The sequence below is a fragment of the Ischnura elegans genome, chromosome 12 (genome assembly GCF_921293095.1).
Source record: "Ischnura elegans chromosome 12, ioIscEleg1.1, whole genome shotgun sequence".
Lineage (NCBI taxonomy): Eukaryota > Metazoa > Arthropoda > Insecta > Odonata > Coenagrionidae > Ischnura > Ischnura elegans.
The window spans coordinates 38,449,855-38,476,447 of NC_060257.1; the positions used below are offsets into that span (position 1 = coordinate 38,449,855).

The 26,593-nt window shown below is 38.6% G+C and overlaps 1 protein-coding gene across 2 annotated transcripts in view; it reads left to right on the plus strand.

The window, feature by feature from the left end:
• LOC124169759 (cAMP-dependent protein kinase type I regulatory subunit) overlaps positions 1-26,593 on the plus strand; it is a 300,877-nt gene that overhangs the window by 21,517 nt on the left and 252,767 nt on the right. The window contains exon 1 of one of the 2 annotated variants that reach the window (XM_046548468.1): positions 13,144-13,413. The exons of the other annotated variant lie outside the window; for it this stretch is intronic. Coding sequence (XP_046404424.1) covers positions 13,342-13,413 — 72 coding nt within the window. The 5' untranslated portion in view covers positions 13,144-13,341. Of the gene's footprint in view, positions 1-13,143; positions 13,414-26,593 lie in introns of those variants that run through there. 2 annotated transcript variants of the gene reach the window in all.

Below are 26,593 nucleotides of genomic sequence, written 5' to 3' on the forward strand. Positions count from 1 at the left end.
TAAAATTAAACTATAGCTGTATTTGCTAGTGCAGCATCTGGTGGATTTTACATACTCCATTTTGCCCAATTTTTGCTCTTTTTTTAAAATTAGAGTTGGGAGTTTGTAGTTTTCCGCCTCTTTTTTTTATTCACTAGCGTTTCCGAATCTTTTATTCTCCAGACCGGGCCCGCTCAATGCTTTTTTATTGGTGTTTCCGCCTGTCTCCCATGGTAATTGTGATTTGTACGGGCAACGAGTAAAAGTTTCATTGCGGATTGGAATTTATAACGGCGCAGTTTGTCATCGCGTATATTTTGACCTTCATGTGATTGATTGTCTGATTTATTAAACTCGTGGTTTCAGTATTGTGTGACAGTATTGCTACCTCTACGAATTTAGCGGAGCATAACATATGGGCGATGAATCCATCGTATATATTATGCATGATGATCCCATATTAATGCTTTGGATTTTAAAATTTGTGTTTCTCCATTGTCACGTAGGTACTACAAAGCTGCGCCAGCTGTCAAAACGACTGGCAATTCTCTAGCGCTGTTTAATAAAAAAATCATCAAAAATTTTCACTATATTCTACTTGACTATTCCTAACAGAGTCAAGTCGTTTTTCAACTTCCTTAATATTTAATCCAGAATATTCAATTGGCGTATATTCGAACATTTTTAGCTGTTTTTACTCGGATAGTTGCCGCTCGTTTCCATAATTTGAGGTATGCTTTTGATCAGTTTCCTCCATGGTGAAGCTGCGATAAATATTTAGTCAGAATTCTTATGTATCAATTGATTGTGGCCGCAAAGTTTAGAGCTCGCCGTCATCTATGACCACCCTTTGAAATGGGTGGGGAAACTTTGATTTGAAGAATGCTGTCGTGAAACTGGAAAAGAGTTAGTGCGATATGATTAAAGCTGTGGAGACTGCTAAGATACAATATCTGACTTCTTATCGTGACGTATTGGGGTATTCGTCATCTCTTATCGGTTGATACGGCAGAATTCCTTTTATTGTTTGAGAAATCATTTTTAAAAGAATCTCACTCTCGTATCAAAGTAGTCCATAGTCGTTATCTTAATTGGTCCTTCTCCGTAGAAGAGATTTCCTCAGTAAAATGCTCCACTTCTGAAAATCTTAATCTTTTTTTTGGGTTGAGATTTTGAAAAACGACGTATCATACGATTCCCGAGGAAATCCATTTTTTAGCGGCTGATTTATGAAGCTGAATCAGATGGCACTCTTTCTCAATCGCAAATTAGATTATGGGAGCTTGAGATTTCACTGTTTTCCTGCGACTCACCTTTTAAAAGTCTCCCTGGGCTTTCCACCGAGTAATTGAAAAGCAGTTGACGCGTTGGCTTTGGGCACTAGTCTTGGTAATGTGTGACTTTCGCTACACGAAACGTCTGTTGCTTCTGATGTACCAGTAAAGGAAAATACTCTTTTCGTTTCAAATCTATGCTTGCGTATTGAAATAAGTTAAAAAATTTATAAAAACATCCACGTTCATATTTGAACTATAAAGAAGAAAATAAACCACTTGTGCGTTGGTCCATGGTCCCATGTTAAAATTTTGGATACAAGACTGCATGTTCAAAATTAAAAGCGAGGTGCTCATTCCCTTTAAATTTGACGATGTAGTGATAGAAATTCATCTTCAAATATTTTTTATTTTTAGTTGTAGTTTTGTAATACATATTTACGGAGAAAGAATTTTATTTTAGACGTTGGCATGGATGCACTCCACCTTTTTTATTTTTTAATTGTAGTCCTATATTTGAAAATTTTGAACGTTAGACCCTTGACCAAGGCAAGGTGGTTAATTTTCTTCTTTTTTGTTAGAATAAAAACGTGGTTTCTAAATCATTTTTAAATAAATTACAATATTCTTTTAATAGTTTTATCTTCTATAAGGAAGGCTTAACAGGCTACCATAAACATCCACACATGAAGTACGAAATATATAAAAAGCCTAAAACGATTGAAGATGCATAAAGCCATATTGTAACTACAAATGATATAGGAATGCATTGTCATCTGGTTTTTATCTGCACTGAAAATTTAAAGCCGGTTGCCCGGACGGACAAAAACCAATAGCAAACAGACAAGAAAATGACTTCATAAATTAAAAAGGAGTATTATCCTCTTAATAACGTCAATTGTACACCTTTAAAATTACACCTATACCTTTAATTAATTTTTTACCTCTAATTTATTTTTTGCGTTATTCTCAATTATTTTATTATACTTTCGTGACAAGTAAATTTTGATTTGAATAATCACTTCTACTTTCCTTGAGGTTATTATGTTTGTTATTAAACGTACTTTATATGCATACCTACTTTCCAGGTCCATAGTTTGAGTGGTTATGATTGGGAAACAGTAAAATAATCATATTGTAGTGTATATTACTTTCTCGTCAACTACTCCGTCTGAATATTATCGTTTTACGCTCTAACTGGCGATTAATAAGGTTATTATGTTGCAGTAAGTAATGCACTCTAAGATAATTTCATTATAGCCGGATTTCTATTGATGTCGACAACTTTTATAGGCATGGCAAAATTTAGGATTTTTATTTTTGATTGACGAGTGAATGGCTGCGAATTTAAAATATTTTTTAACCGAAACTATTTTCTATATCGATGGATAAGTTCTAACAACACGTATCTCAAATTCGGCCGGTTTGAAGCAGGCATCTTAAACAAAGCGTAGAAACATTAAAAAAATAAAATACAAGCGAAAAACAACTTTGTTTGCAAATGAATGCTTCTTTTTCAATTTTATGAACTTTTGGTTTTTTGCTCTCCTCAAAATATGCTATTTTTGAGATACGTGTTGTTAGAACTTAGCCATGGATGTACTGAATCTGAATTAAATTCAGGTTTCGGGTTAGAGTGAACAACCTTGGTGTAAATGAGCGAGACGGGAAGTGGTAATTGTTCGCGCAGGTAATTTTCATCCAATGCCAAGCAACGTTCATGACACTTCTTACTAGTATAGACTATCATTGTTTCCTCAGGGATTTCCTTGAGGACTTAATAATTATTTATTTATAATATTGTTATTATTATAATATTGTTTGAACAGGATGTTGGCAGTGACATAGGTATATATTGTGCCTATTTAAAGTTAAATCGTAAAGTGCCTTAGTATCAAGTTTCGCGGTATGGAGTACTTAAGTATTTCTGTAAAGAAATAGTAAGTGAAGTAGCGGTATCCAAGAAAGTGGTACTCATCACGGACTGCATTAGCCAATCCAGTTGTGCTTAAACGACTGCGGATAGCAATGACTCCACACTGTGCTTTTGATGATAAGTGGTATGTGGTAGTGTGCAGATAGTGGCTTGGTCGAGGCAGAATAAATATGCAATCTTGAGGTGGTTATCGTTAGTATGCAATCGTCAATTGATTTAGAACACAATAGCCTCGATTCGTCTCTGGAGTCTGCTTATCTGATCTTTAATGTAACATTTGTTATCAGACTAACCCTTGTATCATAGGTCGTTCAGTGGAAGGGAGGTGATGACCAAGCCCAGCTTAATGTACACCTGTTTTCTATGCCTCTTATTTCTTCTTCTTGTTTCTACTTTACCATATATTGCTAATTAGACTTTACTCAGGGTCTTCCTTTGAAGGTGCATAATTGATGATAAAATCATGTTGTCAGTGAAAGGTTACTCCAGTTAGTACTCAGTTTTTTGGCTGTCATTACCGCAAAGGAACATATAAAGGGACGGCTTTACATAGTCAAAGAACGGAAATATGGGTTGCGGAGAAATATCATGCTATTATTTTTATTAAAACACTTGGTCTCGCGTATGGTTTTTCGTTATAGCTTCAAGTTTTGAGTTAAGATAATAACATTCTGCTTCGGAGGCACAAGGCTGTATATTTGCTGAAAATTTAGCTTATTCTCGGGACAGTTGTAGTTATTTCGACCAGAATAATACGAAGTAATCAACTGGTATTTAACTGTAGAAAGTCTCTTGTTTCCTACGCATTCTCCATCCTGTCCTTTTCAGCATCGCAAAGATTTATATCCCCGCTGCGTACTTTATTGTGCTTGGTCCCACCGATTAGTGTAAACCGATACCCCTACTGCACATACGGTCAACAATCGCCGACCGAATCAAATCCGCCCACCTAGTACTACTTGGGCTACTAAATGAGCGGATTTGATTCGGTGGGCGATTCTTGAGCGTTTGTGCAGTGGAGGTATCGAAACCCAACTGCACATTCTGGATTATCCTTGTCTTCTTCAGAAGTACCTGCTGTAATTTATTTATTCTCATTCATCATCTCAAGTATTTCCTCGGAAATCAATATTCCTTCTTTACTCACTCTCTTCCTTTTTTTGTAAATTTTTAAATATCATTAGCCTATTTCCTTGAATTTTCCTTTTACTTCAAACAATTTTGTAAAAAAGACGTGCATAAAGTCTACATTCTTTTGCTAATGCGTATGTAAGTGCATTTATCTTGTCATAATGTTTTTGGAATGATCATGAATATTAACCGCTATTAATTTGAACAATCAGTCCATCTTATTCTTTGCCATAAATTCCTAACCTCTTTGTTCAAGCTATACCGCAATGGTATCTTCTTTAATAGTAATATTGTCGTAAATATTTTATCCATTCTAACGTTTGCATGTGCCGACGAGGAGCTGGGGTTGTATGGCAGACCGATCCACTTTTTTACCGATTGTCAGCCCTCTACGGTTGCCCTGACGTCACCACTGTGCAAATCTTTTTGGGTGATTATTTAATTGTGGCTAGCAAAATGAATCCTTAGGTCTAAGTGGGATTATAGCTCAGCTATTCCAATATTTTTAACCTTGCACGTTTATCAGTCGTAAAACTGAAAATTTCTGATCGTGTTCCGGTATAATAGAATTTCTTTCAGTTTTGCATTCTTGATTACACTATATTTGATAACGAATACGTGGCACGAGAAATGATTTTGAACATACTCTAGGTTATTCGGTGAATGAGTATACTTTTATTGATTAATTATGATTGTACTATTTCCACATTTTTATTAGCGATCCTGTTTGATATATGCTATCCTTTTCCCTCAGTTATTTTTATGCTGAGTGATAATTCTGAGTGGTGTTTCTGATATTGCGAGGCTTGTATTTTTTCATCTTGAGTGCGATAGGAAATTTCTTACCCAATTCAATAAGGGGAATTCAACTTTATCAACTCGTTCTGTCGATGGAAATTCAATTTTTTTGTCGCACTGCCACTTTGTTCTTGTATAGACTGTCCCAAGGGTCGTGTGTCATTTTTGACCTGTAATTTTAGTAACTTTCCATGCAGCAATGTTCATGAAAATTGGCACACTTATGGGGAAAAGTCCTAAGTTTTGTTGAGTGTAAGCAAAATTTTACACTTTTGACCTTTTGACCTCACAATTTGGGTCCAAACCAAAAATTCAAATTTGCCTTATGGGGTTTCAATGTTAAAAAAATCGAGATAGAAAAATGTCTGAATTTCATTGACCAAGATGTCAATTCTTAGGGTTTCGGACCCGAGAAACCCGAAAATAACACTTATATTTACGAAAATTCAACCGTTGACCCAGTAAGGTCACCGTCAAGGTCATAAGGGTGGCAAAAAGAATAGCATACCGACAAAGGTGTCGATCTATGGGTTTTATAGGGTGCCCAAGTCATTGGTATTGTCCAAATACCCGTATTATTCACTAATTGACCTCTGAGAGTCACAGTGGGGGTCAGAGGTTATAGCGTTAAACGTCGGGCCATCATGGCAACCAACGTGTCAAACCATAGGTTATTAAGGGTGCCAAAGTCGGTTAGGCAGTTCATAGATCCGTATTGTTGGTTTTTTGACCTCCGAGGGTCACAATGGGGGTCAAAGGTCATAGAGTTAAACGTTGGGCCATCATGACAGCCAAAGTGTGGAACCATGGGTTTTAAAGGGTGCCCAAGTCAGTTTTGCAGTTCGTAGATATTAATTGTCGATTTCTTTTACCATCGAGGGTCATAATGGGGGTCAAAGATCATAGATGTATGTTTTGAAATATTAGGAAAACTAATTTCCCCAACTGAAGGTTTTGAAGGGTGACCAAGTGAGTGGTGTAGTACACATATCCACTTTCTTTTCCGACAAGCCTCCCTTGCCCTCTTAGTTTCGAGCCGTTGTTGATTATTTATTTCCCTAGACATCCTTTTTCCCGACTTTGTGTCCACATTCTTTCACTACATCTCTCTTCAAAGAAGGTCCTAAGGAGGTCTAACGCCACATAGGACTTTTTTATAACTATGCTGAAATCCCATTGGTTTTAAAGATTAACAAGCAAATAGAAATACCCATTTATGCCGCTTTTCATTTAAGCATTAGGCCTCCATTGGTAACGCTCAAGTTAAGGGTTGCGAGTTTTTCCCATGAAAGTCCTAAAAATATGTTAAATAAGTAGTTAAGAAAAGGCCCAGTTTGACTGTAAAGACCGCAATTCCCCATGCCTGTCCCTCGTCCTGCAAACAGTAGTGGCTGCAAATTTATCAGGACCTCACTGCACAATCAAAATTGGAAATTGGTTGGGTATGCCTCTGCTTTGATGAGATTTTTGAACACCCAACAATCTCATCAAAACAGAGACATACAGTTGTGGCTACGTCTTGGCATCTCCATTAAGATGCTTTTGCCGCTGAGCACTATTGTCCGCGCAGCGTGTACAGGACAATTCTAGGTGTGCGATATTTACAAAATTTAAATATTCTAAACTTGAAGCCCTAGAAAGTGTAGTGTTGCAGCTTCGAGAAGGAGAGCATGGCAATCAAAACCATTTCTGCAATTGGATGGTTGACTAGCACAATGAAAACTCCATGTTCACATTTCAGTTTAAAATCCTATTAATTTTGTCATTTTATGATATTTCTCTTTAGTGGTTAAATATTTATCACATTGCATAATACAATCAAAATAAAAGCTGGATTTATCCATTGCTTTTATGTTTTACCTTGTGATTTCGGACATAGCCAATATCTTTTTAAACGGAGTTTTGTCTTTCACTTTGAGCTGCAAATCAAAAGGATGTTTAGATAAATAAATGATCAACTGCGGCGTGAAGCTAAGAGGGCATGGGAAGCCTGCTGGAAAAGACTGCGCGGACATGGAAAACTTTTGGAAGGAAGGGGGGGCAAGCGCATTGCATATTTTCTCTATGACCTTTACCCCCATTATGAATTTCGGAGATCAAAAAAATCTGTTATGCGGAACTATGAACTGCAAAACTGACTTGGGCACCTTACTGGGTGACCTTACTGGGTCAACGGTTGAATTTTCGTAAATAAAAGTGTTATTTTCGGGTTTCTCGGGTCCGAAACCCTAAGAATTGACATCTTGGTCAATGAAATTCAGACATTTTTCTATCTCGATTTTTTTAACATTGAAACCCCATAAGGCAAATTTGAATTTTTGGTTTGGACCCAAATTGTGAGGTCAAAAGGTCAAAAGTGTAAAATTTTGCTTACACTCAACAAAACTTAGGACTTTTCCCCATAAGTGTGCCAATTTTCATGAACATTGCTCTATGGAAAGTTACTAAAATTACAGGTCAAAAATGACACACGACCCTTGGGACAGTCTGTATATGCATTCGCAAAAAGTTGTGCGATCTTTTGTCTCATACTTAGAATTTTATATCTAGTCTATCTTTTTGAGCATGGCACGCCCATCCACCTGTTGATTTTCCTAGCTGAATTGATCCGAGAAGACTCAAGGTTGTGCATGTGATGACGTCGTTGCAAGTTGAACTTAGACGCTGTGATTGTGAAGAGGATTCCGATAGTTTATATTTTCCAATTCTTTCCTTGTTGCTGTTTCACAGATGTCGTATGAGGTCTCACTCATGTTTTCATTTCCAAATGTAAGTTGACGTTTGGGTGTATCTCTATATCCCGGGGTAGACGGTGGATTCCATGTGAGCATTCAATTGGAACAATATTTCTGATACTGCAATCCAAACGATGTGCCCTTAATTGAGGTAAGGCTTAAAGAGTATCTTTAAAGGCCGTTTTGCCCGGGGCACGGAATTGCGCAGGCTAGAGCTGCATTAATTTCTAAAATTGCGTGGAATTGCGCGAATGCATGAGTGAAATTAGAACAGGGGCTATTTTGCCGTCTCGCATCCACGCATTCTCGCATGTGTTCTAGCAATTCAACGCTTTACACGACGCAATTTTGATTGCGCCTTCGCGCGCACGTCAGATTGCGCAATTCCGTGTACCGTGTAAAACGGCCTTAAGGCACTCTGAGGCCTGTTTTGCGCCTAGATGAATCCTACTGCGTATTAATATGGTTGTTTTTTGGTGTATTTGTAATCAAAATAAGTGGGTCCTTTGATTTTCTGATTTTCTGTAGTGATGGTTGTTGGAGAATACACGAACAAAAAACTAAGAAATAAGTAACTAGTGATCAAAATATCGACCATTTGGTGGTCCTGAAAATTTAGCATAAATCTTAGTTGTCAAAATGTCCTAAGAGGCAACTTTCTCGAAAATGTATGTGCCAACTCTTAGAAAAAATACAAAAAAGTTGTCGGTAGATTTCTGTAGGCATGGCGTTGGCATGGTATCAATTCTCAAATTTTTTTGAGCGTGTTATTAAAAGTATTCGCGTTTTACAATTTGTTGTGTGTACTTAATCTATTTCCAAATGTTAGCTGTGAATTTTGGTAAAATGTTTCATCAGTGACGGATTAAACAATAAAAAAATTGGTTTGCTTTTAATTATGAACCCATTCTAATTTTGCTTGCATTTTTGAGCTCGTGCGTTTCGAGTTATCACAGTCTCATAAAACTTTTAACCTTCGCGTATTGATTGTATGAAAAATTAGTGTACGTGGTGAAGCGCAAAAATTGGGCACAATTGCTTCCTTAATTGCATTTAGAAGGAAGGAGGACCTTGTATCCTTTTGCCTGTGGTTTCATGTCTACCCTGTATTGCTATGCCATCGTTAGAAAATTAGTCATCATAATTTCAATAGGGTGGTTTCCTATTATTTTTTTATTGCTTTAATCGAAAGATTATTACTCCTGGACTACGTATTTCACGCTTTTAGATTTTTAAATGACAACATCTATTTTTCGCGATTAAATGAAAAGTGAAAATTTTCAAGCGCGCGAAATCGCGACGCTTGAGTATGAATGCCGGGAAATATCTCCATACGTCGTATTTCTGGTTCCCCCTCCCGCCCGGTGAGGTGACCTTGAGGCGAGGCTTAGCGCTGATACGTCGCAGGATGCTAGCGGATAGCTGAGTACCTTGCTGAATGGTAGCGCTTGGCTTAAAAAAGGTTTATTAATACCTTATCAAACGAAGATAACTTTCCGAACTTAGCCAGTTTTAATAGGTGATTATTAAGACATGTTTCCCTGAGCTCTGTGCCTCATGCATGCATTGGTAACCTCAGACGATGTATAACTCCTATCCTCTCGTGTAGAAACTAGGTCCCTGTGACGTCACGTGGAGTGGCATCGCATGGGCGCCAATCTGGCCTTTTTCAAATGAGGATAAAATTTGACCCTTGCCATTCGTCAAAACCGGTATTTAAAAAACCAAATAATTTGTGTATTATGAATACACTAATGGTGGGTAACGAATCGCAATCAATGCCTTTCGTTTTCTTTGATGAAGGAAACTACCCTATTGACAATATTGTAATTCTTTCATGTCTTGATTTGGAGTGGTTATCGGTGTTTTGCGATCAAGCTTTCATGATGAATAAGATCTCTTTATGATACTGTCAGAAAAAAAAATATTTCGTGTTACGATGAAAACCTGCCCCGAATTGCTTTCAGCCGAAGTTTAAAGGGTTTGTAGTTGTGGAAGGACGAGTGTTGGACCCGGTGGGCGAGGAAAAGAAAATTCTACAGAAGTTTCTTGGCGAGATGATCGAGTACTATGCGGGAAAGAGAATGATAATAAACCTGTTTGAGAAAAGATGGTTAGTTAAGCGTGGAAAAATGGAATAGAGTAAGATTTATAGATGTATGAAAGAAAGTAGGTCTAATTGTGAATTTAAAAGGGAATTGCAATTTCGCAAGTCTGCAAGGCTGGGTTAATCCAAGTAAGAATGGGGTTGAGAATTCAGTGCAGTTGATACTCAAACCACCTAAATCCTCTACATTTACCAGTGATTTGAAATGCTCCTTAGCCTTAAAATATACTTCCTTAAGCCATTCACGTAAACCTTCCGTAGCATATGATGGTTCGCCCACGTATTGCCGAACGGATAGATGTGATATTTGGTTTTTTTACCGAAACATAAAGGACTTTAATAATTTCTGGTCGTATGTTTGCTTGTGAATTTGTTTTTTATATGTTGACGGTTGATGTCCACACACCCTCTGCCAAACGTCTTTTTGAGGCGGCTTGCGGGGTAGTATGTAGATGTAGAAGCACAAGTATCCGCATCCAGCGGTAGTGGTCCGGTCACGTATTTTTACGTTTTTACATTTTGCATTGTGATTAGGGACCCCCCCCTCTACAAAATGATTTTAGAGTATTGGGACCAAGTCTTGCATATAAATAAATAAATGCGTTAATTAATACATGCTTACAATACATATTTGTATTTAGAAACGTGCATTCGTTTTCTAGTTGTGTGAGTTAAACTGTGGCATTACCTGCACCATCCCCGCAAAAATGCTAAAAATAGCCGGCCTCCTGGGCTAGTCAGATGTATAGGGCACCGAACGAAGAATTGTTTAACAGTATATATTTATTTATTAATAATATCGTTGCGGGTGGGCTGGAGTTATAATTCCTTCCCAGTTGAGAGTGGTATCACGAAACACCTGCATGGCTGTGGGACTAGCTTCTTTCCTTACTCTGCGCTCGTTTCCCAAGATCTTGTACTCTAAAACAACTTAGCTGCTACTGGACGTGCTTAAGTGGCCTTTTCCGGAGTTGAACCCAGGACTTTCGATCAATACCCCCTCTCTCTTCTCAACGGGCTACCACACAGTCGGGATGCTGCTAAGTGCTAATTTTGGTCTTGTGGGACTGAAGAGGCATTAGTAGGCTAAAAAGAGGTTTTTATTTATAATGTGTTCCTGTCTCCAATCAATACCACGTTTTTTCTTGTGTCAGGCGGACGCTATCATCCTGGATTGCTCTCTGAGAACGGTTTATAGTATTGAACAACTACTGGGTTACATGCTTTAGTATTTAATACAACTGGGCTATGATACAGTTTTGCTCGGCAATATCAGCGTGAAGTAGTGTTATGTATTTTTTATTTTCATTAAAAGTTTTATGTGAGAACTTAAACGTAAAAATTAAATGGTAGGAGGATGTTATCAGCTTAAATTTTATCAATTTATACTTAATAGTAAAAGTAACATTTAAAAGAATCTATTACATCTATTATGCTACCAATGTATTTGATTTCTGTATCTCCGCTTGCCTAAGCCTTATTGTTTTTAAATCATACTTCAATTGTCGTGCGGGAAATTACAAATAACGAAAAAGATTTGTTCAAAAATCATTTTTCTTTGACGTAAATCTTATTTGATTCTTATAGATTACGAGAAGGGAGTAAATTATTGGAGTATTGGAGAATCTTATCAAATAGCTGGCGGACGGGGTAGGTCATGATTGATCATTGACACAATGAAATGGAGGATTAAATATTTTCTAAGTCTGCAACCTTTTTCAGAAAAATATATATTACTTCTATTGGCGCTAGTCGCCCAGCTTTTTACTCGTTGTGGCGCTGAAGATTTTTTTAGAGAATTGTGATGTTTATGGGAATCCCTCGCTTAATTATTTCGTAATTTTCACCGTATCGTGTCGTTGTCCCCGGAAGAGGGCAATTTTTTCGCTAATATCTAAGTTTACCCATAAATTTATTGGCTATTAAGCCCAAATCACACGATGATTTTTCCAAGCACAATTCCCGGCGTTGTTTGAAAATAATGGTAAGGAAAAATGAAAACTGAAGCTTTACATACACTTCACCCAGTCATTTCCCTCCTTAATGGCTAAATCTTTTCCAGACATGCGATTCCAAGGTTTTACTATTTTTAGTTACTGGTTGCATTACTGTCCATATTAGCTTCAAAGCATTGATTCACAGCTGAGATTTCGCATACTTATCAAGGGATGGAATGCGCGACTGTATCGAATATTAGGGAAAAGGGACAGGGTTCCCTTTCATTTACGCTACCCCTAGAATTTTACGTGAAAAATTATATTGTTATTACAATGGAAGACTCATTTGTAGTGGCGGTTTTGGTTTGTATCTTTAGGGGAGGCCAAGATCACTGTAAAGTTAGGTTCAGGGGACATTCAATTATTTACGTAAGCACTCCTGGGGAAAGAGAAGTTACGAGTTGGCTTACTTTAGGGGTTATGGAAATGGTGATATTTTTTCATGAGGGTAAATGGCAAAAAAATGTGCTTATGTAATAATATAACGCTCCCTAAGTAATTTTAGCGAAGGAAATTGTTATGTTTTTTCGAATAATACATCTATTGTTTAACATTGCTAATAACGCTTTAGTTGACTCATCTTCTTTAGTTGATGAAAATTCGGTTCATTATTTGGATTAATTTTAATATTACAAATCGCTTAAGGATTTTTCCTAGCTATACATTATAATTCTAATTTTGATATAGCTTTGTGAAACGTGTAAATCATTTTTGCCGTAATGTCAATTGCAGATTTATCAATTTGTATTTAAAAAATTAAGTAAGTATTATAGGACCAGTCGATAGGTACGAAGTACTGCGTTAGCTCTGAGCGGTGGGTGGTTGGTAGCTAAATCTTTTCTGAAATTCGTCTTAGGCTAACTTGGCCACCCTATTTCATAGATGCCTCTGATCTATCGTCTTCATATTTTGCCTTATCGAATTCATGTTTTCGATTGTACAATCCCAGTGGACGTCCGCACTATCTGCTTGTTCCTTTATCTGATTCGATTGCGAGGACGAGACGTTTCATACTTCTGATCCGTCCGGGGATATTTTCATACCTGAATGGCGTTGGAGAACCTCGACGCCTGCTAGCAGTCTTCCCCATCCCCGCCAGATGGCAGCACCCGTCCGTGTTTGTATTGGTAAAAAAAAACATTGTTCCCCCCTCTCCTCCGAGCTGTTTTCATCCGACCTCGCAGCGGCCGGCGTTAATCGTGAAACAGAGGAGGTTATAGCGGATTCTGACGACGGATGCGTGGTTTTTGTGCGATCATCGGAATACATGCAGCGGAGATTTTTCGTTCCAGTGGAGTGATTGATCGGCGGCTAGAAAAAAGTGCGTTCCCTTGTGAAATGTGTGTGTGATAGAAGCGTGCTTATCCGTGGAACGTGTCAAGTGATGGGCAACCGCGTCAGCTGTAAGAAGGATGACGGAAGAGGGGAGAAGAACCAGTTCTCGGAGTCTTCGAAGGTGAGGCCATCCGAGGAGGTCGTTCTTCAGCCCTTCTGGTTTTTGCCGTCGCAAATCGCGGTCGCGGCTGGAGGAGTTTTGGTCGGAAGGTCTCGTGTCATTGCCGCGGCTCGTGGAGAGTCCATCGCGAGTTTTGGGTTTCACGTCCAACGAATGACTGAGCGTCAAAACCAGGAATGGCAAGTGAAACGAAACGAAAATGTTTCATTTGGACCCGGAGGGAAACGAAAATACTAAGCCTAGGTTCAGTTTCGTTCCCGCACGAAATTAAAATCATCAACGAGTTCAGTTTCGACCCGGGACGAAACTTTACTCCCGGGAACGTAACTAAAGTAATCGAAACGCCGCTGCTCATAGTTAAGTTTCGATCCCAGAAGTTGAGTGGAGGGGGATAAGAGGGAATAGTTTCGACCCATTACGTTTGACATACGTGTGGAGAGGTTAAAACATCGACCTTTAATATGGAATGGCCCGTTTGTGTTCGCCGTTTTCCTGTTAGTGGTAAACATATGAGTGCCCCGTACATCTAATAGCGGTAGGCTGAACCTCTTCTTCATTCAATCATACTTCGTACTCGGTGTGAGGCTCGAAACTAAACTGTTCAAAGGTGAAGCACGTGGTCCTTCCGGTGCGAAACATTATTTAAGTTTCGTTTCGTCTCAGAGTTTTAGTTTAGTTTCGACCCGAAGTGGTTTTTACTCCGATTTCGTTTCGACCGTGAGTTTAGCTCCCCGGGTTTAAATCCATTTCGTTTTGTTTCTACATTTCTCTCCTGGGAACGGAACCATTGAAATTTTACTGGTACTAATGAAGTAAATCTCAAGATGAAAACGTAAGTTTTTAGCGAGTATTTAACGTCCCAAAAAATGGCTGTGGCTGAGGGGGACTGATTCGTCCTTTTAATACTTCGAACGTAATGCCACCGAGATGATTTTGTGTCTGTGGCGCCTATCATATCGTGAAGTGCCCCCTAATCGTGATGGAAGAAGTACTCGTATCGCCGAACTGATACGCTGGAGGTCATAATGGTGCATATATAAGCCGTTCAAATCTTCGGGGGGCTCTTGAAAAAGTATTTTAGAGTTTAGGGGTATAAACATTAAATGTTACATAGAGAAATTGTTCTACAGGAATATCGTCGAGAACGGGCTAAGAAAGACAGTGTCAACTGTATGGCCAGTGTGCTGTTAACATAAAATAGTATCGTTGGCTTTCCCGGCCAATTAGTGTCAGGAATTCCTCTCGGTTTCTCCATCGGGTTATGTTTACCATGGCCGGTTTTCGATGCGCTAATCCTTATGGATTCCACCGAAAGTAACAAAGGTGGATAAAGAGGAGGTTGATTTGGTGTAGATCTCCAATTGAAGAATTTTGTATTAAAATATTTGGGGGTAGGGGTAGGTCCTAATGCATCAGGTCGTGGGGTGGGGAAGGTCAGTCGTATGCTTGAAGGGGGGAGTGGGTGATTCATACCCTTTCAAGTTCACGAAGGAAGTGTGGAGCTCTGTTTACCGAGCTATTTACTATATGATTGTATTCTGTCGACTTGTATTGTAGATTTTCAAATCCATTGACTGAAACAATTACCATTTTTGCTTTTATTTTTTATCGTTTGGCCTGAAAGTATCTATTCAAGTATGCTAAGGTGACTTAAGTTGTCTATTCAAGTTTTCTTGTCAGGTTTGCATTAATTCTGAGGACCAATCGTTATTTTAAGATTTGGAAAAACAGAAAGTTAGGTTTTTTTTTATTGAAATTTTTTTTTGGCGAAAATCCTCTATTGCACGGGGTGACGAAGTAGGTGGAAAAGTCAGGGCCGAAAAAATGATAACTCCCATTAGTACCGTCAGCAAATAGTTCGTTTAAAGTTTCATGGAATTTGGAAATAAATATCTATAACTTTTATTTGAATATTTTTGTACGAACTACCCGTATTAATGTGGGCTGCAGTGCGGTCATCTCTGTGCTTCTCTTACGGAAAAACGATTATTTGGGCAGGGCTAGATGGAGGGATTCCTACATTAGACTTTAACATTAGTTTGGCATCAGATATGCGGTTGTAAGTTTTGTTGCCGGGTATACTGCACACCTCGATAAAAAATCCGGTGTATTGCCTGGAGAAATATTTATTAGGATTGGGAACTGATTCTTACTCAGCACCACTGATCCCACAAAAGCTCCCAATTGAATTAATGATCGTCTATGGAATACTTGTCAGTGCATTGATTTTGAAGTCCCGAATGTTCTAAGTAATATGATTTTTATGCATCGTATTTCCTATCAGTTCAATTTAAATATATTCTTCCGGGGATATTATCATGTCTGTGGCGAGCACTATTCCAAGCTTTATAGGTCACTCTTGTAGGCGTGGTCTTAACCTGGTTCTGTCTCATTCCTTTTTAAAGTTCACGACTAAAGTGTAATCGGTCATTTAGTGTGCCCTATTTTCTGACCTTAATCCGACCTCTATGTCGATAAAAGTTTTCATTTATACATCCTGCATGTGCTATAGACAGAAATGCTGCTAGTTAGGTAGTCATTTCTTTATAATCATAGCAGAAATGTAATTGTTATCATTGATCATCTTGCTGTGGCAATGGGAAACCAGGAGGAGGAAAAAAATTGCAACTTAAAACTCCAAAGGAAGATTACTTCATTAAAATAACTTAATAGCGTATACAGATTAAATTTATGTTGCATGGACAAACATTTAATGTTTTGAAAACCCATAAGCATTTAATTTCGTCCATAGAAGATGGCAGTATTAAATTCACTGATGTTAGAGATCCGGTTTAAAAAAATATTTAGGTGTTAGAGCGTAGGTTTCCGCGGCGATGGTCTGATCTCTGCATTTCTCCAGGGTTTTCTTCCGCGTCAGGTTGTTGGTTGTTGGTAGACCTTCGACCTGAAGACGCTGGCAGGACAGCCAGCGAAACTGTTGTCAATCAACCAACAACCTGACGCGGAAGAAAACCCTGGAGAAATGCAGAGATCAAATATTTAGGTATTAACTAAGATTTGCCTTTTATCGATACTTCTTGATCTTATAAAGGAAATAATGAAGGAATTACGTACGGGAAGAATGGTGAAAGAAGAAATAATTTTTTTTACTGGAACGAGTCTTGGAGTGAAGTATGTAAAACAGAAAAAATATGAAAAGAATAGCTGATTGGACAGTCGAGGGGAGGGCTGAGTCATTGCAATCCTAGAATTATTGACCGTTGATAAAGACTTGTTTTAATGAAAACTTTTACTTTTATGGCTTTTATACTTAAGAATTGTACGACATCTGATTGTAGAATCACTTCATTCGTAAAATTGATTCCGCTTCCGAAATTTCCAAATATAAGGAGAAAATATTCATGGCTTCGAAATTACATCATCATTAGTTATTTCAGTGCAATTTTTTTTATTGTTGACGTACCTACAGCCGCTCTCACATGCATAACTAGACTTGAAATCGGTCATAAAGGTGAAATAATTTACTAATCACTGCTCAGACCGTATATCAATCATGAAATCTAATTAAGAGAGATATCGGTAGGTCATAAGACTGTCGATTGGCATTAATTCCGTCGCTGCAACTAGCTTATTTCAATATTCCAATGCGAGCTACGCTGCTTTAAGTTGTTTTACTAGTAGACGCTCTCATCAAGTTTTCAACTCGATAGTTACGACAAGATAGGGCAATTGAAGTTGTGAGGACGCCTATTCGTGTTTATTTCATGTTAATTAAATTTCAAGTTAATGTTCATTCTATTTTCAGAGTTTTGTAGTGAGATGTGTAATGTGAGTCACGGTCGTGAATCGCGCTAGACAACGTCGCTTGGGATTCTTCGTCGCTTGAGTGCAGATGGCTTGTGAGCGGGGTCAAGTTGGGCGTGTTTCTGTCTGGCTTTTACCAGACGACCTGAGATCGCCTTGCGGTGAAAGTAGCTGCCGTCTGTTTTGAGATAGTGGTCCGCGAGTTAAAATATGTGATATAATGGTTACTAGCCACCTCAGATAGTTGTGGAAAGGGGTGAATTTTTACCAAAACGCTCGTTATTTCGTTGAATCCATTTATTTTATTACTATCAGCGTGAAAAGATTTTTAATATTTAAATCTGTTTCGTCAACCTCCTTTGTTCTAAGGGCATTTCATGTGTGTTCAGTCCAAACCCACGAATTATTACTGACTTGGATACCACAAAATAAACCAGAGTAGGAGCTTATACTCAGTGGCGTAACTATTGGGAGGGGTGAGGGGATAGATCCCCCCCCAAAGCCGCAGAGAGATGAAAAAATATTTAAAACTATAAGTTTTCCTGGATATCAGACAATTACTTATACCACTTATTTTTTATCAGAGCCCGACCCGGGTTTCAATGAATTATAATCTGAAGATGATGATAATTCTTTGAAACCCGGGTCGCGCTCTGATAAAAAATTAGTGGTAGAAATAATTGTCTATTTTCCAGGAAAACTTATAATGGAATACCACAAAGTAAATCAAGAATTAGTGAATTTTATTTAAAACTATTGTCTATGTTATCCCGGTTGTGATGATTTCCCGTGGAATTAAGAGTAAAACCCAAATTTTAAGTGCCAAAATGATGTTCAATGTATTTCCGGGCATGTCATTTTTCGAAAACTTTCCCGAACCCCCCGTTACCTGGGGGAGGGGAGGTGTCGCCTCCCCGACCCTCTCGTTCCCCCTTCACTCCCCAAAGCATATTCCTAGGAACGCTACTGCTTATACTCATATATAGCGTACATGTAAACAATAATATAAATAATCCAGAAGGATTTTGTGCCAGGACTTAAAAAATTCTTTCTGTATGCACCTTAAAGCTTTGAATATAATATTTAGTTAAGTTTAATTTAAATGTATATCTTTTATTTTTCTCGACCAATTTCTTTGCAATAGTTACTAGGATTTATGAGGTTTGGTAATACAAACTTCGGCTGAAAAAATAATTTTATGACCTAACCTCAAAAAATATTCCAATATTTAAATGTCTTGCAAACTTTTTCAATTTAAAAAAGCGGCTATGACTCATAACTTTCTTTCGGTTACTGGGGAGTGTCTTTGATAAACATCGCGCACGGTTGTAAATTCGAACATCGATGGCGAGGCAGATGATATCGACCGCCACTTCAGGGGATGATTAAGATATTTCTTGTCTTGTTTTTTCTTCTTCGATTTTTTCGTCTTAATTTTTTATTCACTTGAGGCCGTGCTTATTTTACGGACCTACGTCACGGGGCCGTTCATCGCCGACGCGCAGTTTAGATCGTTTTCAATTCATTACCTTCGTTAGCAGAAGCGCGAGGTGCTCGTACCTGCGCCAGTTGATGCGCCCATAATCTCTTTCTCATGAGCGTACTTAGTCGTGAGGATTAATTGCGCCTACGTGAAAACGCATTTCAGTAAAAAATGGACCGTTCAGAGGGTCCACAGCAGGTGTATACACCTGGCCGTGTTTCTGCTCGTGCTAACAAAAGTATTTGTGTTCTCGTGTACGGAAGAAGTGCCTTCAAAATCATGCTGTGTTTACGGGTCTCGCAACATGAGCATAGCAACACTGTTAAAAAATAAGTCCTGGATTTATTTCAGCGTTCTATTTAAGAATCTTACGGAGGAGATAATGGGCTTGGGTGGAGCTAGGACTAAGCGGGGAGGGGCTGTTAAAAAGTGTGTTAGAGAGAAAAATGCTAGGCTAGCGGGAAAGGGAGGAAAAGGAATCTGATACACATTGTGTTCCAGGAGGAATCTGCAATACTTCAGTAGGTGGTTGAGGGGACAATTTAAGTATTTTTTGTCCTATAAACATGTGGTAGCAAATCCTTAGTTACTGATGAGCTATAGCAACGCAAACATTTTTTGTATGAACTTTGCAAGTTACCATGACAACGGTTTTTCTTGCGTATACATCCTTTTCGACATTTTATTAAATACTCAGTATTTTAAGGACATTTAATAATTTAGGTTGGCCGAAAATTGTCTCAAATATTGCTCTAGGCCACCAAAAACCGGCGTCTATAAGAGGAAGGTATATACATAGTAGCCTATATGAATTACTTACGGTCATTGCGCTACAATATCCAGCAAATTTAACCGAAAACATAAATAAGTCCTTATCTGGAGATATTTGAAATACACCACTTGTTACGTAGTAAATATAATAATTAATGAACCTAACCGTGGATTTTTTACACTTTGACCCCCCCGAATTAACTGGGTGTTTCAGGAGATTGTATGGGGGAAAATATAAGCATTTTTCGTCTACAAACATTTGGTAGCAACTCCTTAGTTACTGAGCTATGGCGGCGCAAATATTTTTTAGTGCACTTTGCAGTTACCATGAATCGGTTTATCTTGGGTATCCATCCTTTCAGGCATTTTATTGTGTTCGCCTGTGAATGACGGTGAATTGAAGCAAACCAAAGGCTACCATAATCCCAGCGAAAGTCAGTTTTAACCCGAAGACGCCTAATGGAATGTAGGCGAAACTGATATCACCCGTTACAAAAAACCGTTGATATACCCGAAAGTTTGGAGCGCCATTTGTGGAAAGAATCGTGGATCTTCTTCTTCTTAATGATCATTAAATTTAATAGAAATAAAATTTTCAATCTAGGTAATCAGCGCGTAAACAAACGATATCGCCGAAGTTAGTCGAGGCGACCCATGATACTCTAGTGATCTGGGCGTATCAGTTATCTTGACTGTATGGCAGACCTTGACAATGACCGCCAACGCTTGAAATCAAGGTCAGTTGCTATAAATATTCCAAGATAATATTCAAACCTTTACTAGCATTTGCTACACAATGGATTTTACGAAATGAAGCTAGAAATTTTGAAGAATGATCGTAGGCTTTCCCGGCGTATAGAGTTGTTCATCGTCATCAAGCCCTGATGACGATGGACAACTCTTTTATCGAAACGTCGGCCGAGATGGAGTTGGAGAACCTGACCCGGTGGAAATCCCGAGTTACCCTCCAGAAATTTTGCTTCTTATTAATAACAGTAGCACTGATGGCTAAAAGTATATGGAACTACACTGGAATGTAGCCATAAATATGCTCCAATGGTGCTTGGGAGGTATGCGAGTTTCTTGCACTGATGTTTTGTTGTCAATCAGCAAGGAACAGGAAACCATTAATTTCGTTAAAGATTTCGTTTTCATTATGCTGATGTTAAATTAACCGTTAGTTATTGGCAGACACAATGAAACGTAACTATATAAAAATTAGCAGGCCACCCGACGTTGCTCGGGAAGGATAGTACCCAGATGAGTGGGAAACTGGGAACTTGGATTTCATTTTCATATAGAATTTTTAGCTTTTCATTTGATCATGTTAAGTGGTGTGCCTACACGGTAGGATGTCCAACCGCAGTTGTATGACGTGACTTAACAAACAGTAATGAGAAAACGACTCAAAGGAGACAACCGAAAGTAGCACTTCGGGGTTGGGGAGCATGAAATACACCTATGTTCTGACTGAGGTCTCAATCCGTGTAGCCGTATGGAAATGCATAGCGGACAGACAAACAGATCCTCTTCTAAATATGTAGACAGACTGGCAGGCCACCCGAAGTTGCCCGGGAAGGATAGTACCCTGAGAAGTAGGAAACTTGGAATTCATGGTCACAACTGGATTTTTAGGTGAAGGAACTAAGTAGTTATGATGATGGTACTCATTTATTACTTCAAACAGTGGAAAAAACAATAAAAAGTTATGATACTTTTTCACACCATTTATTCAAGACGACCGGTTTTGTCGCAGAGGCGACATCATCAGGTACAGAAATCGTTATTTTAACAGTTATTTTGTTGTTGTTTATCTGGTTGCTATTACGCGTTGGTAGGGGAGGGTTGCGTTGGGGTTGGAGCATTACTCAGCTTCAGGGGAATTTCCAAGAGGGGAATAGTGGACAAAAATATTCTCATTTGCTAAAATTTGAAGCTGAATAACGCTCCAACCCCAACGCAACCCTCCCCTACCAACGCGTAATAGCAACCAGATAAACAACAACAAAATAACTGTTGTTATAACGATTCCTGTACCTGAAGATGTCGCCTCTGCGACGAAACCGGTCGTCTTGAATAAATCGTGTGAAAAAGTACCATAACTTTTTATTGTTTACAATGGATTTTCACAAGGTAAAGCCAGAAACAATCGAGTTTAGTGGAAAAAACGATTTCAGTATGCCGCGAAGCAGATCAGCTTGTACCCCGCTCCACAACATTGGTTGTTATGTGTGTCAGTTAGTGTGCAGACCAAAAACGCCGTGTGAACGTATATCCCATCAAAAATGTTTGCACCGAGAGGAGTAATGGTAAGTGTAGAATCCTTTGATGTATTGTTTTCCCTCGGAGCGAGTCAAGAGGTGTGTCTACTCGGCAGGGTGCCCAACCAAAGAAGTTTAAAAACGTGGCGTAACAAACGGTAATGAGAGAATGACGCAAAGGTCGTGTCGGATACAACCAGAAGTAGCACTACTGGCTTTGGGGGTATGTGATGCAATTACGTACGAACTTTGGTTTCAATCTGTGCCGCAGTATGGAAATGCATAGCGGACAGACAAACAGACATCCTCTTTTATATATACACAGATGAAGTGTCGAGAGGATAGATGTCCTTGAGGTGTTGGTCTCCTCGCGTGTAGTCACCACGATGAAAAAAATTTTGGGGGGTGAGGAGGCCTGAGCCTCCGAAGGCCCCTCCTGGATACGTAATTGTAAGTGCAAGTACGACACCTGTGCAACCAACGACATCTGAATTTTGAATAAGCAAAATTTCTAGCAGGTTCGTGAAAAAACACCACCAAAAAGGTCGCCAAATTTCGAGGGAGAAAAACATTCGCTGGTCTTGCACGAGATGCGGACGTAGAGGGCATTCGTTTCCGCCGTCTGCTCACTTCAGCGACTCATTAAGAGCAACGCTGGCTCTCGCTCCGACCTCGCGCTCGCTAATGACGTCAATGCGAAAAGGCATTTTTAAGAGCACGCATCGGTCACTTAAGAACCATACAACGTCCTGGGCACAAAGCAAAGACGAAGGGGAGAAAAGAGGAGATCAGAGTCTGAATGCTTTGAAAAGATGGGAGAAATCCACGTTCGTTTTGGAAAAAAAACATTGATTATAAACATGGCCGTTCGTTGGAGGATGTATGGCATAACTGGGACCATTGAGAAAACTCGGGATGTATTCGAAAAGTATAAAATAAGAAAATTTTCACAAAATAAACACATTTTCAGTCTCAGTTAAATGCGATATTGCAATATTTTCTCTGAATTCATTTGAACACGACGCACTGTTGTTAAAACAACATTACCGGGGACCTAGTTTACTTAAGTACATTTTACACGACGCATTTCGTTGCTCCAGCAAAATTAATGTTACTGTAACGGCGAGACGCGTCGTGTCCAAATAAATCCTGTGGGAATATTGCAATGTCTCATTTAACTAAATGAAGAACTTCCTCCGCATCGTGCCGCATATCATACAAGACATTTTCAGTCGTTCACAGTACTTCATGTAAGTATCACGCAAAGTTTCAAATGGACGTATAATGTACTTAAGTAAACTAAGTCCCCGGTTGGGCTAGCAATGCCGGAATTCAACTCTTTGGACGAAGAAGCCGGGTTTAGGAAATCTGCTATAGCCACTACGCCCGTAAGCATTTTTTTGCACATTATATGCATACTTGCTAGCATCACCAGTCCCTCAAGAGTCAATCATGCACAAAAGCTCAACTAGGTTTAGTTAACCCATTAATGACCGAACTAACTTTCCAACTGATTTCGATTATTTTATTTGTATATCCTATTTCTTTTACGACTAATTAAGAGATATAATGAAAGAAAACCGCAACGAAAATGTTTTAATTCGTTTTCTAGCATGTTCCCAAATGGGAACACACCGAAAAGTGTTGCTATTGCCTGAAAAATATGTACACTTGACCAAAAAACTAAGTTCAACATTGTAATATATATTGATCTTTTGAATAAATCTGGATTTGTTACTTGAGAGCGAGTATTGAGAAAAATATCGAATAAACCGAATACTCACCACAGAGGTAATGAAAATAACCCATTTTGGAAAAGTATCATTAACGACCAGTGTATACACAAGTTATGCAATTCACTTTAAAAATACTTCCATACTTTACTTACATAAAAGGTGATAAAAGTAATCACAGATGCGAATTATAATTTTCATAAATTTTTATACTCATGTTCCCAAAAGAAACATTGGAATGTAAACTGTTACTGAGCTCTGTTAACTCGGACACGGTCAAACTATGTTTTTTTTCCAGCCTTTATATTAACTCACCAACCTGTCTGTTTGTTTGTCTGTTTGTCTGGTACAAATCTTGTAACTCAAATTTGACTCACTTCCTGTGAAGCAAAAACGCTGAAATTTTGCACACTTCTTCATTTCCGATGACAATACATGAAAATATAACTTTTTCTCTCCAACCCCCCTTTAACCACCCCCCAGTCAACCTATAGCCCCCCAAAACATGTTTTTGATCTAAGAAGTTCCAAATGGTCGATTTTCGTGTTTTGCGACCACAGTAAAAGTTATCCACTTTAGGCATATCCACATAGTAGGCATTTAAAAGCATAGGGGTGGCATTTTGAAACATAGGGGGCTTACCATTCACTGAAAATTTAATAAATATAGTGACTTTTTTAATACGTCACTTTTGGTTTTTCGGGGTCACTGAGTTTTTTTGCTTTGTGTCATATATAAACGTTGCTCATCCCCTGTAATCTAAATATAAAGGCTGGTTTTTAAAAAAAAATTTTTTATAAGAGCTTATTTCATTTAATTAGAGTTAGAGCATTGAATGAAACATTTGACGTGGAATGTTGTCTCGCGCGCGGGTGCACATTTATAAGCACTAAGGATGAATTTCGCCATGAAATAATATTTGGTCCCCACATCCCATTTATGTACGACTAGCAGGCCACCCGGCGTTTCTCGGGAAGGATGGTACACAGAGAAGTGGATAACTGGAACTTAAAATTAATTATCACGTAGCAGGGTGTTTTCTTTTAGAGCGTGTCAAGAGGTGTGCCTACCCGGCAGGATGACCAACCCCAGAAGTTGTATGGCGTGACTTAACATACAGTGTGTCCCAAAAAGAATGACCCAATTTTAACTTGTAACAATATTGAAACAAATGTCACTAGGCAAGCGAAACAGCGCTAGATGTGATCGGCATTGTTTAGAGTTTTAGAAAAATCTGCTGAATGTCACTACGAGCGCTGATGTGGAGCGTACAACGCTTAGATCATTGGTCTAACACTTAGGTCTAACAATAAGGTGCAGCCAGTCTCGCTGAAGATGACTTGCAGGACCGCGAGAACAGGCTCTACACTCTTGGCCTCCTATGTCCCCTGATATAACACCATGCGATTTTTTCCTTTTTGGGAATGTAAAACAGCGTGTTTACGTTCCTCCCTTACCTCGTGACATTGATGAACAAAAAACATGAATATCAGCTGCTGTAGCTTCATTGACTGAAGACACCTTACACTCAGTTATGGATGAATTCAGCTATCGGCTAGATGTCATCCGCGCAGCCAATGGAGGACATATTGAACATTTATGATGGTTTTTATAAACTTTGGTCTTTTGTGAGTAATTTAGTATACAATATGTTTATGTTAAGCCCTTCTTCCTAATAAATAATCTTATTTAAAATCGGGTCATTCTTTTTGGGACACACTGTATAGTAATGAGAAAACAATGTAAAGCACGCGTTGGATGCAAACGAAAGTAGCACTAAGGGGTTTTTTATGATGAGATGAACCAATGTACCAACTTTTGTCGAAATCCGTGCTGCTGTATGGAATCGCATAGCGGACAAACGAAGAGACATCCTCTTTTAAAAGCGTTAAGTATGTACTCCAGGAGTAATAAGCTTTCGATTTAGGTAATAAAAAATAAAAGGAAACCACCCTATTACACTAGGAATAGTGAAAAACTTGACGTAGTAGAAGAAAACTAACTATAGTTTTGAAATCAGCGTGCCCATTTTACCCTATAGCAGCTCAAGAATTGGAGTCAACAGAAAATACGTAAAAATTCTTCCATAGAGTTATTATTAAGGATCCATATTGTAGATTTAGGCATACTATTACTATTCTGATAATTGTAGCCTACATCTACATATATATAATACCCCGTAAGCCGCCTAAAAGGCGTGTGGCATAGGGTGTTAGGACACCAGCCGTTTACAGCTTTAAAAAAAAAAAAAAAAAAAAGTACTCTAACGAAGTTGGTACTTTATTAAAGTCCTTTATGGTTCGGGGGAAAAACGAATTCCCATATCTATCCGTTCGTCAAAACATCTCTCTTAATTTATCGCTTCTATCGGACGTGGAAATATAGTGTGGCTCTAATATTATATTCTCTGTGTCGCTCTTAAAGATATCCATTCTCAATTGTTCAAGCAGTCTAAGCCTAGCGCGCAGCCTCCGAGTCTCCAATGGCTCCCAGCCTGACAGTCGTCTCGGTAGATATATTGTATTCCAGATCGGCGAAGATTTTACCTAAAATTTCGCTCTACATTTCTGGAAACGTCCCGGAAAATTGATTTGTTTGGAATTTTCTTCATACTTACCTTCATAACTTCATACTCCTAACTTTTAAGGTACGTGTCCTCAGAATAGCCAAAGGTGTCAATTCCCACTTTTCTTTTCTGTACTCCTTTGGCGAAGCCCTTATAAAGGAGTTCAAAACTTCCCAGAAATGTCCGAAACATGCAGTCTCCGTCGAATAGGGTAGTTTCCTTCATCAAAGAAAACGAAAGGCATTGATTGCGATTCGTTACCCACCATTAGTGTATTCATAAAACACAAATTATTTGGTTTTTGAAATACCGGTTTAGACGAATGGCAAGTGTCAAATTTTATCCTCATTTGAAAAAGGCCAGATTGGCGCCCATGCGATTCCACTCCACGTGACGTCACAGGGACCTAGTTTCTACACGAGAGGATAGGAGTTATACATCGTCTGAGGTTACCAATGCATGCATGAGGCACAGAGCTCAGGGAAACATGTCTTAATAATCACCTATTAAAACTGGCTAAGGTCAGAAAGTTTTCTTCGTTTGATAAGGTATTAATAAACCTTTTTTAAGCCAAGCGCTACCAGCCAGCTAGGTACTCAGC